This window comes from Alligator mississippiensis, chromosome 13, assembly GCF_030867095.1.
Source record: "Alligator mississippiensis isolate rAllMis1 chromosome 13, rAllMis1, whole genome shotgun sequence".
Classification (NCBI taxonomy): Eukaryota; Metazoa; Chordata; order Crocodylia; family Alligatoridae; genus Alligator; species Alligator mississippiensis.
The window spans coordinates 49,315,490-49,330,822 of NC_081836.1; the positions used below are offsets into that span (position 1 = coordinate 49,315,490).

The 15,333-nt window shown below is 43.0% G+C and overlaps 1 protein-coding gene across 2 annotated transcripts in view; it reads right to left on the reverse strand.

Annotated features, from left to right (window-relative positions):
* PRKAR1B (protein kinase cAMP-dependent type I regulatory subunit beta) overlaps window positions 1-15,333 on the reverse strand; it is a 125,010-nt gene that overhangs the window by 33,118 nt on the left and 76,559 nt on the right. For both annotated transcript variants that reach the window (XM_014610778.3, XM_014610779.3), the window contains exon 7: window positions 10,841-10,999. In XM_014610778.3, the coding sequence (XP_014466264.1) occupies window positions 10,841-10,999 (159 nt within the window). The remainder of the gene's footprint in view (window positions 1-10,840; window positions 11,000-15,333) is intronic.

Here is a 15,333-nt window from a genome sequence, read left to right on the forward strand (position 1 = left end):
AGGTATCAGATTCATCCCAGGTGTCATTCCACTCACTTCAGTGTAGCTACTGGATGCCAGGGATGAATTTGATTCATTCTTTTCAGCTACTAACTTTACAACTGAAACATTTATAAATTATCCATTAGGCGTACAAACAGTGGGGTGATCATCAAAATGTGGAGAAAAACCCACTATAGATATAGTTGGACCTCCTTGCTCAGACTCCCCTGGCTTCAGTGGAGCTCAGCAAGGGTCCATCTGCATGCATTTGATTGTAGGATTTCCAGAGTGTCAGACATGGTATAGGCATCATTCTCTTCAGTTATGGACTGTTGAAGGCAGGGGGTATATGCTGTTCCATGTATTGCAAAGCACTTTGTGATTTAAACAGCTTGGAGAAAAGACTACCCCACCTTACTATGTGGATGTACAGACACTACTACAATAATGTTCCAGCCTCATTAGAGACCATACATCCAATGGTAATATAAATATACATAATTATTATTCTTGAAAAAAGTTATGATAAGAAAGTATTGTCTCTGGTTAGAAAGTATTTAAATATACCCATCCTTGATTAGTATTTTCAAAATATCAGAATGGGATTCAGACACTACTAAGACCATGCAAGACGCATTGCATCCATACTGCTCTTTGCATAAGAAAAGAGGTCCTGCTTTGGAAAACTTTTCCAGCCCCACAAAAGTCATCTCCCCTCCATCCTCAACCTTTACTGCATAGCTCTAAGTGATTTAAACCTTTCTATTCCTGGTAACCAAGACAAACAAAGAAAAGCTTATTCTTGCTACTGTTACATAAATGCTTGGTTGACAAATATTCACTATGTAGAGCTGTACAAAAGGCATGGCTCATTTTGCAACAGCACCAAAGATCTCAGGAGAGGAAGCTCTACATAGCCAGGCCTGAAGACAGACCCTTGATGGGGGATGACATGATGATCTTTGTCAGAAAGGGGAAATGCAGGCCACATTTACTCACAGCCTGGGCGGATAAGTCAAAAACAAATATTAGTGTTTGCTGTAGAAAAAGCCACTTGTCTTGTTCTTTCAGCAGGATACAGTGTTGATAAGTGCAGAGAAGAGAGAAGGAAAAGGGCAATATTGAAAAAACAAGGGGAAAGAAGGGAATCTTTACTCCCAAAACATTCAACATGGAAGAATATATAAATTTGGGAAAGAGGAAACAAGGTATCCCTATGCAGTTGTATAAATAGATAGATTTTCTTTTCTTCCCTCAAACATACTGTTCACTAGGGGGTTGAGCCAAAGCCAATGAAATCAATGAGAGTCTTTCCACTGAATTCAGCAGGCTTTGGATCAGGCCTCAAAATAGCATCTACAGCAACAGCTGCCAACATCTTCTTTCTTCACCTGATGCTGCACTGGAAAATGACCACCAGAATCAGTGCTGGCTGCAGTAACTTTCCTCAAAGGTTCACTCTATATAGAACTATATCAGCACTATCAGTTTTGCTCTGGTTGTCATCCCGTCTCACGTGGTCTTTGCACCAGAGCAGAAACAACAGCAGCCACCCAGATCTCCTCTCCCAGTCTTCCTAATTTTCTAATCTGGTGAAAACACTTTGCCTCCTAGGATCTCCCGCTGTCTGTTGGGTTAGTACTGGTAACCCTCGTCTGACCTCTCCATCTGACAAACCAGGTTCTCAACCTCAATGGCCCCTAGAGCACTGGAAATGCCAAAAGGAAAAAACAAACTTCAAACGGAGGAGTTTCTGCAAGCCATGCCAAGCCCTGACAGCTCACTATGAGACAATAAATGGAAAACTGGATATTGTGCAGTTATTGCTCTCCTCCCTACAATCCAGAGTGGAAACTAAACCAGCAAAATTGACAGCTTTGGAAAACCAGATTGGTGGTTTAGTTCAACAGGCTAGGGCATGTAGAGACAGATGTGGAAAATGCTTTAAAATTACTGTGGACGCAGATGAATTTTAAGAAGCAGTAATCAGGAGCCATAAGCACTGCCTTGACCACAGCCTTTTGAGTATTTAGAGAACTAGACAAGAGCTAGAAAGGTAACAAACTCTGAGCATCTTGGCTGACACTGAGGGGACAGAGCCCATCACTTCCTACACAGTAAATGGGTGTGTTCAAGCTTGATTTTGCAAGACACTAACCAATGCACTATTATATAATTCTCAGCCAAAACCTGCTGTAAGGGAATAGTAGAAGTGTGAAGAACTAAATAAAAGTTGCTGGTGTTATTTTTTATTATTTGTAATGCAACAGCTCCCAACAGCCTCAATGAGGACCAGCATTTTGTTGTAATAGGCAATGTAAGCATACACATTGTGGGAAACAGTCCCTGTTTCAAAGATCCTATAGTTTGATTAGACACCACAAGCATAGATAAGAGAGGAAAAAAAGGAGACCTGTATTGCCCAAGATTACATATCAAGCCAGTGGGAGAGTTAGGAAAGGAGATAGCAGTTTTCTTGACTCCCACTGCAGCCCCCTATCCATTACACCAGGGACAGCACTTATCAAAGGAAGAGAAACGTTGAATTCTGGCAATGCAAATAAGATGACTTCCCACAGACTCCGACCTGAAAGCACAGGAAGGGAGAAAGATTGCTGGAGATGTAAAAGATGCCAAGGTTGCCAGCTGCCAAGGTATTAAAGAGACTGCCCCTGTTCTACAATACAGCTTGTAATATCAGTAATAGCTTACAGCCTCAACAAAGCTGCATACCCAGTAAACATGATCACAATATTTTTCTAGTGTGAACAGGGCCTAGCTCACATGGTTAAGAGAAAACTATAAGATAAATATGAGCTGATGTCCACCTGAGCCTGCAGACAGCATCAAATTAGCACTGAGAGGCAAGAACTGTTCCATTGATCTACGTGAGGTGTTAATCTTGAAATCTGATGCCATGGGCTAAGTACAGACAGACAAAAAGCAGGAGGCTGAATTAATTCAGTCTTTGCAGGTTAGTCTAAGACACAAAGATTGAACCAATAAGCAAATGAACAGACATTCACTTTTGATATAGGAAATGCAGCCACATGCCTGCAGTGGCTCAAGACAGAAGCCGGGGGGCACTAGAGCACAGCTCTCTGGATAGCCAGCATGGGATGCATGTTCACTTCCTCTTCCTGCTGCCTCCAAGGTCTCTGGGATTTGCAGTCCACAATCACAGCCACAGGACTCTGCAGGGTTGCTCATCACTTCTTCTTCCTGCTTCCAGGTCCCTCTGGGATTTGTAGTCCACAGTCACAACCGGCATTTATTAAGTCAGCAGGGCAGAGCTGCTCCATACTCGGGGAAAGTGAGTTTAACCCCCCTCCCTGGCCCCAGACCTCAGCAGAAGTTTGCCTGGGGAGGTGGGGGAGGGGGCAGCGAACCAGCAAGCCAGTCTTCACTGCTCTGGCTAGGGAACAGAGGGGCGAGGCCAGCCCTTTTCACTGGAGCAGACAGCACAGCCCAGGACTGCAAAGCATGCTGAGATGCTGGGGGGACTCTGATTTAACTTGAACCAGGAAGGGGTCTGGGACAGAAGTTTCATAAACCGGTTTGAATCAGTTAAATCTGATATTACATTCAACCAGGTTTATCTTAAACCAGTTTCAACCATTTTGGTTTATGTGAACTTAACTTTGTTCTGTTACAGGTTTAAAGCAGTTTCTGATCATTTAAATCAGTTTATGTGCAACTTCTGTCCCTAGCCATGGCGTTGAATATGGATTAGCTTCAATATAGCCAAGGACTATGGCTGAACAGTTCTTGTTCAGGGCTGTTCTAGAAACACAGTTAAAGCCTGCTCTGAGCAGTGCAGCCTGGAGGCATTATGCCTTGGAAGAGCTCTGATGGGAGTGTGCTGAAAGGATGTACAAGAGTCAGCACTCCTCCCAGCCCCCTCCTCCAGCAGAGTTGGATGAGGCCTCCACTAACAGCTTGAGCACTGCAGGCAATGCAGGTTACCCATCACCCTTTGCAGTCTCATTACAGTTGTCTCTGGTATGATGTACCTTCCCTCGTGCTTCCTAGGCACCCGCACAGGCCTAGCTCAGCCCAGAACGTTGCTTGGTTAATGCTACTCCTGCCTTGTGAATGCCTCTAGGAAAGAGCAGAGAGAGGGTGCTTTAGAGACAGCATTGCTACACAAAAATGCAAGCACTTTGCCTCTTGCATTCTGATCACGAGTATCAACCTTTCCAGGACATGGAACATGGGGAAAAGGGAAATTTGTTACCCCTGCTTCCCTTCCTGCCCTCAATCTCTGCCTCCAATCTTCTCACATGCTCTCCCATCTGCTTTTTAAAAAGTGACTCATTTACTATACTGCCTACCCCAGGTAGGTGACAATGTTTCATAAGAGATAGGAGGTGCAAAACCTTGCAGAAAAATGGCGCAAGTCATCTACAGAGATATTAAGAAAGTGATAGATAGACTCTCTCATAAAACTTTACCCAGAGAACTGGCTAGAATATAAACACTCTCATAATCCTTTGCACAAACCCTTCTGTTAGCTTCAGAGAAGTGTCAAGTGGAGTGCTGCATGGAAATGCTTTACGTCTGGGTCTTATATAAGATCTTCATTGATGGCCTAGAAGAAGAGTTACTAACACATTAATGAAATCTGCAGGTTGGGATTTGTGAAAACCTGGAAAGATGGAGAAATAATACAAAGGGGCCTGGCAAGATTAGAAACATGAGTACAAAATAAAAAAAAATTAGGTCCAGTTTGGAAAATACAGCTAAGAGATCTGAAGACAAATAATCCAAAGCACAAATATGCTGTGGGTGGGAGAAACCTGGAATATAGTAACACTGAAGGAGATTTATGGACCTTGGGTTAGACAAAAGTTTGCAATGCGATACTGCAGCAAAAAAAAATGCAAGGCAATTTTGATCTGTCTTCACAAAGCCATCATATCACAGGGCAGGAAGATAATAGCTTTAATCTATACAGTTTTGGTGTAACTGCACCTGGAATTTTGTGCTCCATCTGGGTATCTCATTTACCAGAAAGACACTGACAAACTGGAGGGAGTTCAGAGAATTACTGAAACCTTCAGGAAAGGCCTATGAAGAAAGATTAATAGTTTAAATATGCATAGTTTTATTGAGCAAAAAATAAGAATATTTAAGGAGAGGGACTGATTATATTCTACAAATATTGGAGGAGAGAAGCTGTAGGAAGATACAGGATAATCTGGAACAGCACAAGGCAGCATAACTAGGAGTGATGGGAGGAAATTAAGAAAGGAGTTATTTAAGATCAGAAAATCTACTTGATGTGAGGTCGATTAGCCTGAACAGTAAGTCCCCAAGAGAGATGATGGATATCTGTCTGTGCAGAACACTTAAAACTGGGCTGGATAAAACCAATGATAAATACACATGAGGGAATAATTCTGCACTGGCAGGGAGAATCTCTGCTTCCTCTGATCCTTTCAGTACTTCATTGTTTTCTGCTTCTCTTCTTTCTGCTTCTCTTTCCCCCACCCTCTAAAACTACCTTCTCTTGGTACTAGTCAGTATGCGGAACAAGCTCAAATCATTTTGCCACCTCCAGCCTTAGCTTAAGCAGCATACAGGCTGTGAAAATGAAATGCTACAGAGATTGCAAACAAATCCCACTGGAGAGGGCTGGCCATTTTCCCATATGCATTAGGGGAAAAAAGTTTGGTGCTCCAAACATGCCTGTCCTTCTCCTCCTGCTTTCTTCTATTCTCTCTCCTCTCTTCCAACCTGCAATCTTTCTTCCCCCCTGCTCACCTCTTCACTTTGTCTCTCAGGCACCTTTTATTTCATTTTTCCCCCCAGAGTACAGATGGGCTGGCCAGAGGTGATTGGGTAGCTCCCAAAGAGCCCACCTTAAATGAGGAGCTTTACAAATGGCTACCAAATGATAGAACAAGGCTCAGGTTTCAAATAAAAGAGTTAAGCTGGCAGGTATGCAGCTGGCAGGAGATGCCGAAATGACGTTCTGGACTGCTCCAGCTCAGCTTAATCCCTGTGTAAACCTGATATTGAATTATGCTTAGAATGTACATTCTTACTAAAGAATGAAAAAAAAGGCACTGGAACAATGCATACTAGCCATGAAAACAAAATACCCTGTAAGACCCCAGTACTATATTGCACAGATGTTAAATGGAATGTAGGCTTTGGGTTTGCTTTACGTTTTGGCCACCATGCAATCTGCATTTTATGGAAATGTGCAGCCAATCTGACTTCATTTTTCTGAGTGGTAAAAGGCACTTGTCAGAGAACAATGTTCTCTGATTCCAAGCTGTGTGAAAGTGTTGCTGGTAAAACCAGGTCAAAATAACACAAATGAAGTCAGACATTACAAGAGGGACTGACTAACCTTGGTTAGTCATTAGTTGTGTTCCAATATTATAACTCACTCTGTATCATCAGGGCTGGTTTGTCATGCCGCACGCAGAACCTGCCACATGCAGAACCCACCAAGCATGGCAGGACTAAGAGGCAAGTGGAGGTGGCAGACACTGAGGGCACAACTGCCAGCTAGCCAATGCAGTAGCCACTGACACTATGCCAGTGAGGCTGTGGCTGATTAAGCCAAATTTGTATATCCCAGCTGTAGCTCCCCTATTACAACCAACTGTCTGGGTCAAATGAGTCAGAGAGTGGGCTTGGCCCTTCATCTTTCTGAAAGGAGGTACGGCAATACCTTTTAAACAAATTTATACTTGAGGGGCTGAATTGCCAGGTGAACGAACTGGATATCGTGGTACAGAGGCACCATCAGAAAATTGATATTTGGTTCCCTTTATCCTGGTATCTGTGACATTCCCTGTTTCTAGAATGAAACCTTGTACGACCCCATGATGGTCTTCAGCACAAGAGGAAAGGAAAGTCAGCAGCTCAACAACTGAGCTACATGAAAACCCTCACTATACACTCCTTGCCACCCTCACCAAGGGAGATATAAACATAAAAACAAAGATACCGTAAATGCGTTACAGAGGTGAAACACGTCGCAGACTCACAAGCAAGTTGCCTAAAGAGAAGGAACCCATCCAAAGGAAGATAACTGCTGCACAGAGGAGAATGAAATGAAATGTCAAGACATAATGCTTTTTGAAGGACTGTAATGAATGCCATGCAATTTCTCTGTAAACCTTAACGAAGAGAATGGACCTAAGGTTTGCAATCATCACTGCTGATTTATGAACTAAAATTTGACTCTCAAAAACCAGGATACCAAAGCAGAAGCAAAGAAATATGCAAAAATGCATCTGTTGTAATATGCAGGGGTGTAGGTTGTAGCCGTGTTGGTCTAAGGACATAGGCAGACAAGGTTCCTTGGGTGAATTTGATATCTTTTATTAGACCAACCCAAATAGTTGGAGAATAGTTATTAAGCAAGGTTTCGAGTTCAAAAACCCTTCGTCAGGCTAAGGAAGTGTCAGCAGTTGGTGTGTGCTCTTCCTGGATGGAATGAAAAGTAAAGAAGCCAGGGACTGGGCTGGGCTGGGCTGGGCTGGGCTGGGCTGGGGAGTCAGTTGCCAGGCAGATTATAATGCATCAAAAATCCAATGTCTATGTTTATTCCATGATCTCTAGTGTCCAGGAAGTTGATGAAATGGAGCTCATAGGCTTGTCTCTGGGAAGTGTTGTGTAAGTTTCCCTTGAGGATCAGGACTGAGAGATTGGAGAGAGAGTGGCCCTCCTGTGAGAAATGTGCCCCCACCGGTAATTGGGTATTTCTGTCTTTGATAGATTTCCGGTGTGCGTTCATTCTGATGCGCGGTTGTTGTTTGGTCTCTCCTATGTATTTTCCATCGGGGCATTTGGTCTATTGGATGAGATGTATTACATTTCTGGAGGTGCAGCTAGGGATGCTGATGGCTCTGTTGTGGGGAACTGCTGCAGTGCAGAAGAAAACCCCCCACAAATCGCACACCGCTGGTTATGACATATCACCCGTTCCTTGAACCTGTACAGAAAATCCTCAAAAAATTGCAACCCATACTAGGCAGAGACCCTATTCTTAAAAAGATCTTCCCAGAGCCACCCATCCTAGCCTTCAAACAAGCACCGAACCTCGCCAACCTCATCACCAGAAGCAAACTTCCTCAAGCCCAGAACACACCAAAAGGATCCAGACCGTGCCAGGACAAGAAATGCAAAACCTGCCAACACATCTCCACCACTCCCACAATTATTACACCCCACAACAGAGCCACCAGCATCCCTGGATCTTACAGCTGCACCTCCAGAAATGTAATACATCTCATCCAATGCACCAAATGCCCTGATGGAAAATACGTAGGAGAGACCAAACAACAACCGCGCACCAGAATGAACGCACACCGGAAATCTTTCAAAGACAGAAATACCCTATTACTGGTGGGGGCACATTTCTCACAGGAGGGCCACTCTCTTTCCAACCTCTCAGTCCTGATCCTCAAGGGAAACTTGCACAACACTTCCCAGAGACGAGGCTATGAGCTCCATTTCATCAACCTCCTGGATACTAGAGATCATGGACTAAACATAGACATTGGATTTTTGACACATTATAATCTGCCTGGCAACTGACTCCCCAGCCCAGCCCCTGGCTTCTTTACTTGTCGTCCCATCCAGGAAGACCACACACCGACTGCTGACACTTCCTTAGCCTGATGAAGGGTTTTTGAACTCTAAAGCTTGCTTAATAACTATTCTCCAACTATATGGGTTGGTCTAATAAAAGATATCAAATTCACCCAAAGAACCTTGTTTGTTGTAATATAGCACTTTTCAGACAGTAATAAAATATCAGTAAATTAAACTAACAGATAAATGGGCTGTTTGCTTTGTTAATACAGTACCAAGAAAAAACAGTTACATTTTAAGGCTACAGCAAGTCAGTAGGTAGTGTTGAGATATTTAAGTGAAAAAAAAATGACAATTAGCAGAAATAATAGCTAGAATAAACTATGGGGGACAAAGGGCATCAAAATGGAGGCCAGGAGGAGGAAAGAGACCCAGAGTCAAATTCCTAATGGGAAGATTAGACAGAAACAGAACAAAGCAGATCTGAAGGTCTCCACATGCAACTAGATGGATACAGCTTTAGCTAGTCAACTTCAAGACTACAGACAGACATTACACACAAACTGGTTTAAGTGATCAGAAACTGGTCTAAACCTGTAACAGAACAGACATTCAGTGCACATAAACTGGCTTGAAAATGGCTGAAACCAGTCTGAAATAAACCTGGTTGAATGTAATATCAGTCTTAACTGATTTGGGACAAACCAGTTCATACAATGTCTGACCCAGACCCCTTCCTGGTTTTAGTTAAATCAGAGTCCCCCGACATGCTCTCTGGGCTGGGCAGGGCTCTCTGCTCCAGAGAGCTGGGCTGGTACCTCCCCTCTGCTCCCTGGCTGCAGTTCTGGTTGAGAATGCAGGTACAGGGCATCTGCCTGGCTTCCTCCTGCTCCCCCCACCCTTCACCACTCCCTGTCCAACCACAGATTCCCCCCTCCCCTCTGCCTTACACAGTCTCCTCTCAGTATTAGCTAGCATATCACATGCTGATACTGGTCCATGCTGTGGGAGATAGGACAAATGCAAACAGGACAGTGCTGCTTAGGGCTTTTTGAAGCTAATCAACAGGTAGGTGGTAACATCCCTCCATTCCTTCTTTGGAACAAGTTATTTAAGAAGAGCTTGAATTAATGAGAGATCCTTTTGTTTTGCTGACGGGCTGATAAATGCTCCCTGCTGTGTAAATCCCTGCTGGCTCCCTCAATGACAAGCGGGGGGAAGGGGCTCCCTAATCAGAGTGTCCTGCTGGGGCCTGGCCATGCCCCCCCTCAGCTCAGCACTGTAGAAGGGAAGGGAGGGCTGCTCTAGCACCCCCTGGCTTCTAGCCTAAAACACTGCAGGCATGTGCCTGCATTTTTTTCAGTCCAGAGGAATGTCTGTGCAGTTACAAACTGATTCAGCCTAGGCAGGTTACACTAACCTGCAAAGATTGAATCAATTTAGGCTCAGGCTTTTTGAATGTCTGTCCCTAGCCCAAAAGTCCTCCTGAATCTAGCAGACTATTGGGCTAGTGTTGTGAAGGCACTGCACTTTGAGTTGCCAGTGTCACATCAGGAATAGACGTTACGGAACCACTATAATTAAATGGCTGTCAAAGTTTCTATAAGTCTGACAGCTACTCCACAACTCCATGTGGCTGGAATGCAAATTGAGCTTCTCTGTAGATAATTCAGATAGAAAGGAGTCATTCCCTCAAGCAGCAGAGGCTCCCTGCAGCTGCTAATATAGTCTGAAGGCTACTGTATTATTTATTTACATTATGCCATGGGAAGTGTGTAGCACTTGGGGGAGAAGCAGAGATAGGAGATGAAATCCAGGCTCCACTGAGGTCAATCTGAATTTTCCCATTGCTTTGAATGAGATCAGGATGTCATCCTGTTATTGTGCCAAGAAGATTTTACACTGTAAGCATAAAGTATTCACACAGAAACATTCAGGGGATGGTACAGAAGAGTAGTTGTACCTGACAACAATAATTGGTACAGGTCTGGGCAGCTCAGGTGACTGATGGCTCTTGAGGATTCTAGAATCTTAAATAATTATTGACACATTATTTTTCTAATTTCTGGTAGTGTCCCTGACTCAAAGTCCCAAGTTACTTCTGCTATGTTCTCATTGCCTTTATCTTTTATGAGCTTAATTCAGTCCCATACTGTTGTCTGAATGTGAACTTTGTTTTGTTTCAAAACCTTCCACTTCAACACTTTTAAAACTGGTATAACTCAAATAAAGAATATGAATGCTGTGTGCATTCTCACTGCTACCCAATACTTACTAGGCCCTTACATTTAAAACTTACCATTAAAATGCGTCTGTAGCTGTCCCTGTCGATGCCCCAAAGTTTGAGATCTGTCTTGGCCTTGACAGTAGCAGCTCTTGGTGTTCCATAGATCAAAGCAAGCTCCCCAAAGCTACCTCCTTCTCCAATGCTGGTAACCCATTCTCCATTTACATAAACCTAGTAGTGCACAAAAAGAGAAGGCAAAAAGAAATACTTTGGGAACTTATTTGTGGTTTTCTTTCTCCTGCCAGTTACCTAAAAACCCATTAATAATTTCCTTTCTAATGGTCAATGCTGGGAGGCACAAAAAGAAGACAATAGTCTAACAGTTTCCTTGCTTAGTCACAAAAGAGGGCAACAACCTGCTTTGTGGACAGAATGTCAAGTTTTCTTGCTTCAGCACAATGACTGTATTTACTCTCTGAATTTTCAGCTCCTGTGGTTAATTGGCATCAGGTTTATTTCTTGTGTTCAGTACTCACAATCCAAAAAGCAGAACTGTCACAACTTTGGCTTTCTATTAACACTGTCAAACTAGAATGGAAGGAGATTTGCTGATAAGTGTAACAAGGCTTGTTGGAAAACACCACAGCTGTGAACTGAAAAAAAAATCAAAACAAGGAAAACATCTTCTGAAAAGGGAGATCTTTTTTTCTGCAAGCATGTTATCTCCAAATGTTAATTCAGGAAGTTATCAACTCTCCTTCCTCCCCTCTCTCCCCAATACACCTAGTTGTTACCAGATAGTTTGGATTCGATAAGCTGTAAATATAATTATCCTTCTCCTTCCCTTTATGCATCAGCTAGATGTGTATTCAGAAGCTCTCGTTGTTGAATTAACAACCATTATGATACTGCTTATACCAATAATATGTATCAGAGCCATAACAACTCCTTTAGATAAAATTTCGAATCAAACCTTCTATAGATCATTATAAATCTGGATTAGTTAGCTCGGTAGACAGAGTGAGAGATGTTATACCATGCACTTACTGTACAGTATTTTGCTGGATGACGTACAATTTGGTGCAGAGGGTGTAGGCCTAGTTTTATGCACAATGTAAAATGTTTGCTGCAGTTGAGGGGCCTTCTGTGGCTTCTCTACACTGGGTTGAATTTCCCCCACTATGCACTGACAGTACAGCTTCTGAGGCATTATAATGAATGCTAAGAATATTATGAATTGTGTATTATGCAGCTTGCATGCAGTCTTGTCACTATAAACTGCCACAATGGACCCTTTTTATTCCATTAGGGTGTCAATGAGTTTAAAGCCTGGTAGACACTGCAGGCATACATCAAGTGAAGAATATATCCCAACGTATTATGGAGCAGTAACAATAGAAATCAATGAGAATGAATATTGTCTCTGTAACAGCTCTGCCAAGAAAAACATAGTAAAGTGAATATGTAATTATTCTATTTTTACAGGAAAAAAAGCAAAAATGAAAACCTAAAGTAACACATAACCTGTTGCAAATGATGATGTAAAGAAACTTTTAAAAAATATATTAGCATCTCATATTAGCTAGGAATGAAAAAAAATCACATATTTGACACTGCCAAAATATATGTTTTTCTCTAAAACGTAAATAATTTTCAGCTGATTTATTCTATATACATCTTTGTTGTGTGCTGAAAAGATCTATACTGAGCTATAGCACAAATCAATCCTAGTGTGTGTTGTCCGGTGACAATTTAAGGCCTGATCCAGCTCCCAGTGAGATCAACAAGAGACTTCACATTGCCTTCACCAATAACTGATCTGGCCTAGAGGGCATGGGACAGGTCAGCTGATGAGAAACTTTGAATAAATAAGAGTACTGCAAGAGAGTTGTATTAGCACCCGTGCAAGTGCTGAGCAGTAGAGAAAGAGCCAATAGTATAGGCCTCTGTGTTCCTGGCACATCCCGGAAACCAAGAGACAGAAGCAAAGGGTAAAAATAAACCAAAACAGGCAAGCAGCAGCCATCCAGGCTGCCAAAAAGGAATACAAACCACCAGCTGAATTTCTTCCTTACTACAGGGAAACGTCCCGTTAAACAGTAGCAACATTTCCTTTCAAGCTGCTACACAGACTATGAAAGGAAAACCAAACAGAACACTGAGTCAACTGCTAATTCTTCTCATGACGAGAAACTTAGACATGAGCATGTTTTTAAAAATGAATAAAAAATCCAAGTACTTTGCACACAGAAAAAAGCCCCAGCTTTAGACAGCTAGGTAGCACGTTGAATCTGGAGCACTCAGTTTGGCCAAAATGGGAAAGGTAGATGAATAAAAATGAGGCACCCGCAAAATCTGGTAACTAAGTGGGAATAAATATTTAGAAAAAAAATGCCCTTGTAATGTTTAACCATTGCAGAACTGGCCAGATTCATCTTCTGTTCCCTCTCACTGAAGCATTAGGAAAAGACAACCAGCTGAAAGTAGAATTATGCACTAGGTGCACCCCCGGTGGGTTGATCCAAAGAGGCGACCCATGTCCTTACTGAAGATCTGACCCAAAGCCCATTGGAATCAATGGGAACATTCACTGGATCTTGCCCTTAATACCAAATGACACTACATCCTTAGTACACAAATAGTTTGATGTGTATGACGTCTGGTTGCTGAAGAGAATTTCTGTTATTGCCTAAAAAGCACTGTGCGGTAAAATGACTCGCTAATGCAATGACTATTTCTTTAGGGCAGAAATGACAGATTTTGAATTATACATGGGAAACGCGCTCACTCTAGCATCCACAATTTTGAGCAGCAAGGTGTAACTTCTTGTTAAGTCAATCAGTGCCATGTGGCAGCAAACCAGAGAAGAAAATTAAGCTGGTGAAACTCAATGCACAGTGAAGGAAGTACTGACATATATAATAGCTGTACTGCTAATCTACTCCCAGCCATCCTTAATGTTGCAATCTCACTTGACAAGATTCAGCAAAACATGTTTGATGTGCAGCTTGTAAACAGTTTGTGAAAACAGTCACCCTCACCAAGCATATCAAATTTAAAGTATTCCGAAATAAAATCAAATCTTGGAACTGACGGCACTGTCCTTGGGCGCAGCACTCTCTTCTCCAGTAAAAATACCTGATGCCTTAATCTCTTGAAGACAAAACAGCGTTAAGAGCATCTGTTGTATTTTAAGAGGAAAGCCATTATACTTCACTCTCCAGAACTGGCCCAGATTAACAATAAACTTTTGCCTTCAAGATGCTGCTGAAATTCATTGATGATGTATGACATTGTCATCCTTCCTTTTAGCAAAGAGTTCAACCACATTAAGGGGTTCCCCCCCCCCAAATTTAGTTTAAAAGAAAAAGGAGGAAACAGGGAAAGCTCTTGCTGCAAGATATAAAATAAGGCCTGATTAGTAGGTCTGTCTGAAGCTTCGGTCGCTGATTTGATTCGGTGGAGATCTGGCCCATTTCGATGGATGAATCTCCAAATCCAAATCAAATCAGGAGGCCCTCTAATCTCTCTGAATCGAATCAGAACCCTCCGAATTGATTCGGACAGATTCGGAAAGATTTGATGATTCAGACATAGACCCAGCTTTAAATAGATTTTTCTACATACCTCAAGGTACCAGGCAGCTCGTGAACACTGAGATGCTGGGGTGGATGGAGCATCCCACAGGAGTGCGGGGGGGTCCCCAGCGTGCTCGGCAGCAAACCTGGGAGTGGACCAGAAGCACTTCCAGTCCACTTCCGGGTCCACCGGGGACCGCACAGGGAGGCCCCCCCGCCTCTCCCCAGCACGGCAACTGGTGCCTCCTGGATCTAGGGGGCACCTGGGGTCCCCCCATGGCTGATCACCGAGCCAGCAGGGTGCAGGGCAGCCCCCCCGCGTGCAGGTTCACTGCTAAGCATGTGGGGGGGGGGCCACGCTCCTGTGGGTATGTAGAAAAAATATTTAAACCTGTGTCTATGGCCGAATTGCTGACTCCGAATCGGCATCGCATCTTCAGATTTGGATTCAGCCGAACTGAATCGGGACAGTGATCCAAATCAACAAAATCAAATAACTGTCCCCAATTCGGGCCAAATCCAGATCCAAACCGAATACGGCCTGTTTCACACATCCCTACTGATTAGGTCCTTCTCTTTAGAAAACTGAAGCATTATGTGGCAGCAGCCCAAAATTTCTCCTTTTGTCCCTTCCCCAAACTGGCTGAGGATCTGGCCCATGCATTTTTAAGTATCTATAAACCCTAACCCATGTAGACACTACAAACATTGTGGCTTGTTACTTGAACAGCTGATCCCAGCTGCATGACAGTAGGAACTTATTACTTTCATGCAGCTGTAAAGGAATGCACAGCTACAGATGTCCAAGTATGAAAAGCAATCAGCCTGCCATATTCCAATGATCAAAAGCATTCTGGATTTCTATTGTTTTCCATCCCTTTGGTATGAACACTGCCATTTTTGTGGGCTAGAAAATCATCCAAATGAGTTCATTTTGTACTTTTTCCTTCAGGAGGCTAATGGGATGAATGTTGTGCTATCGTACCC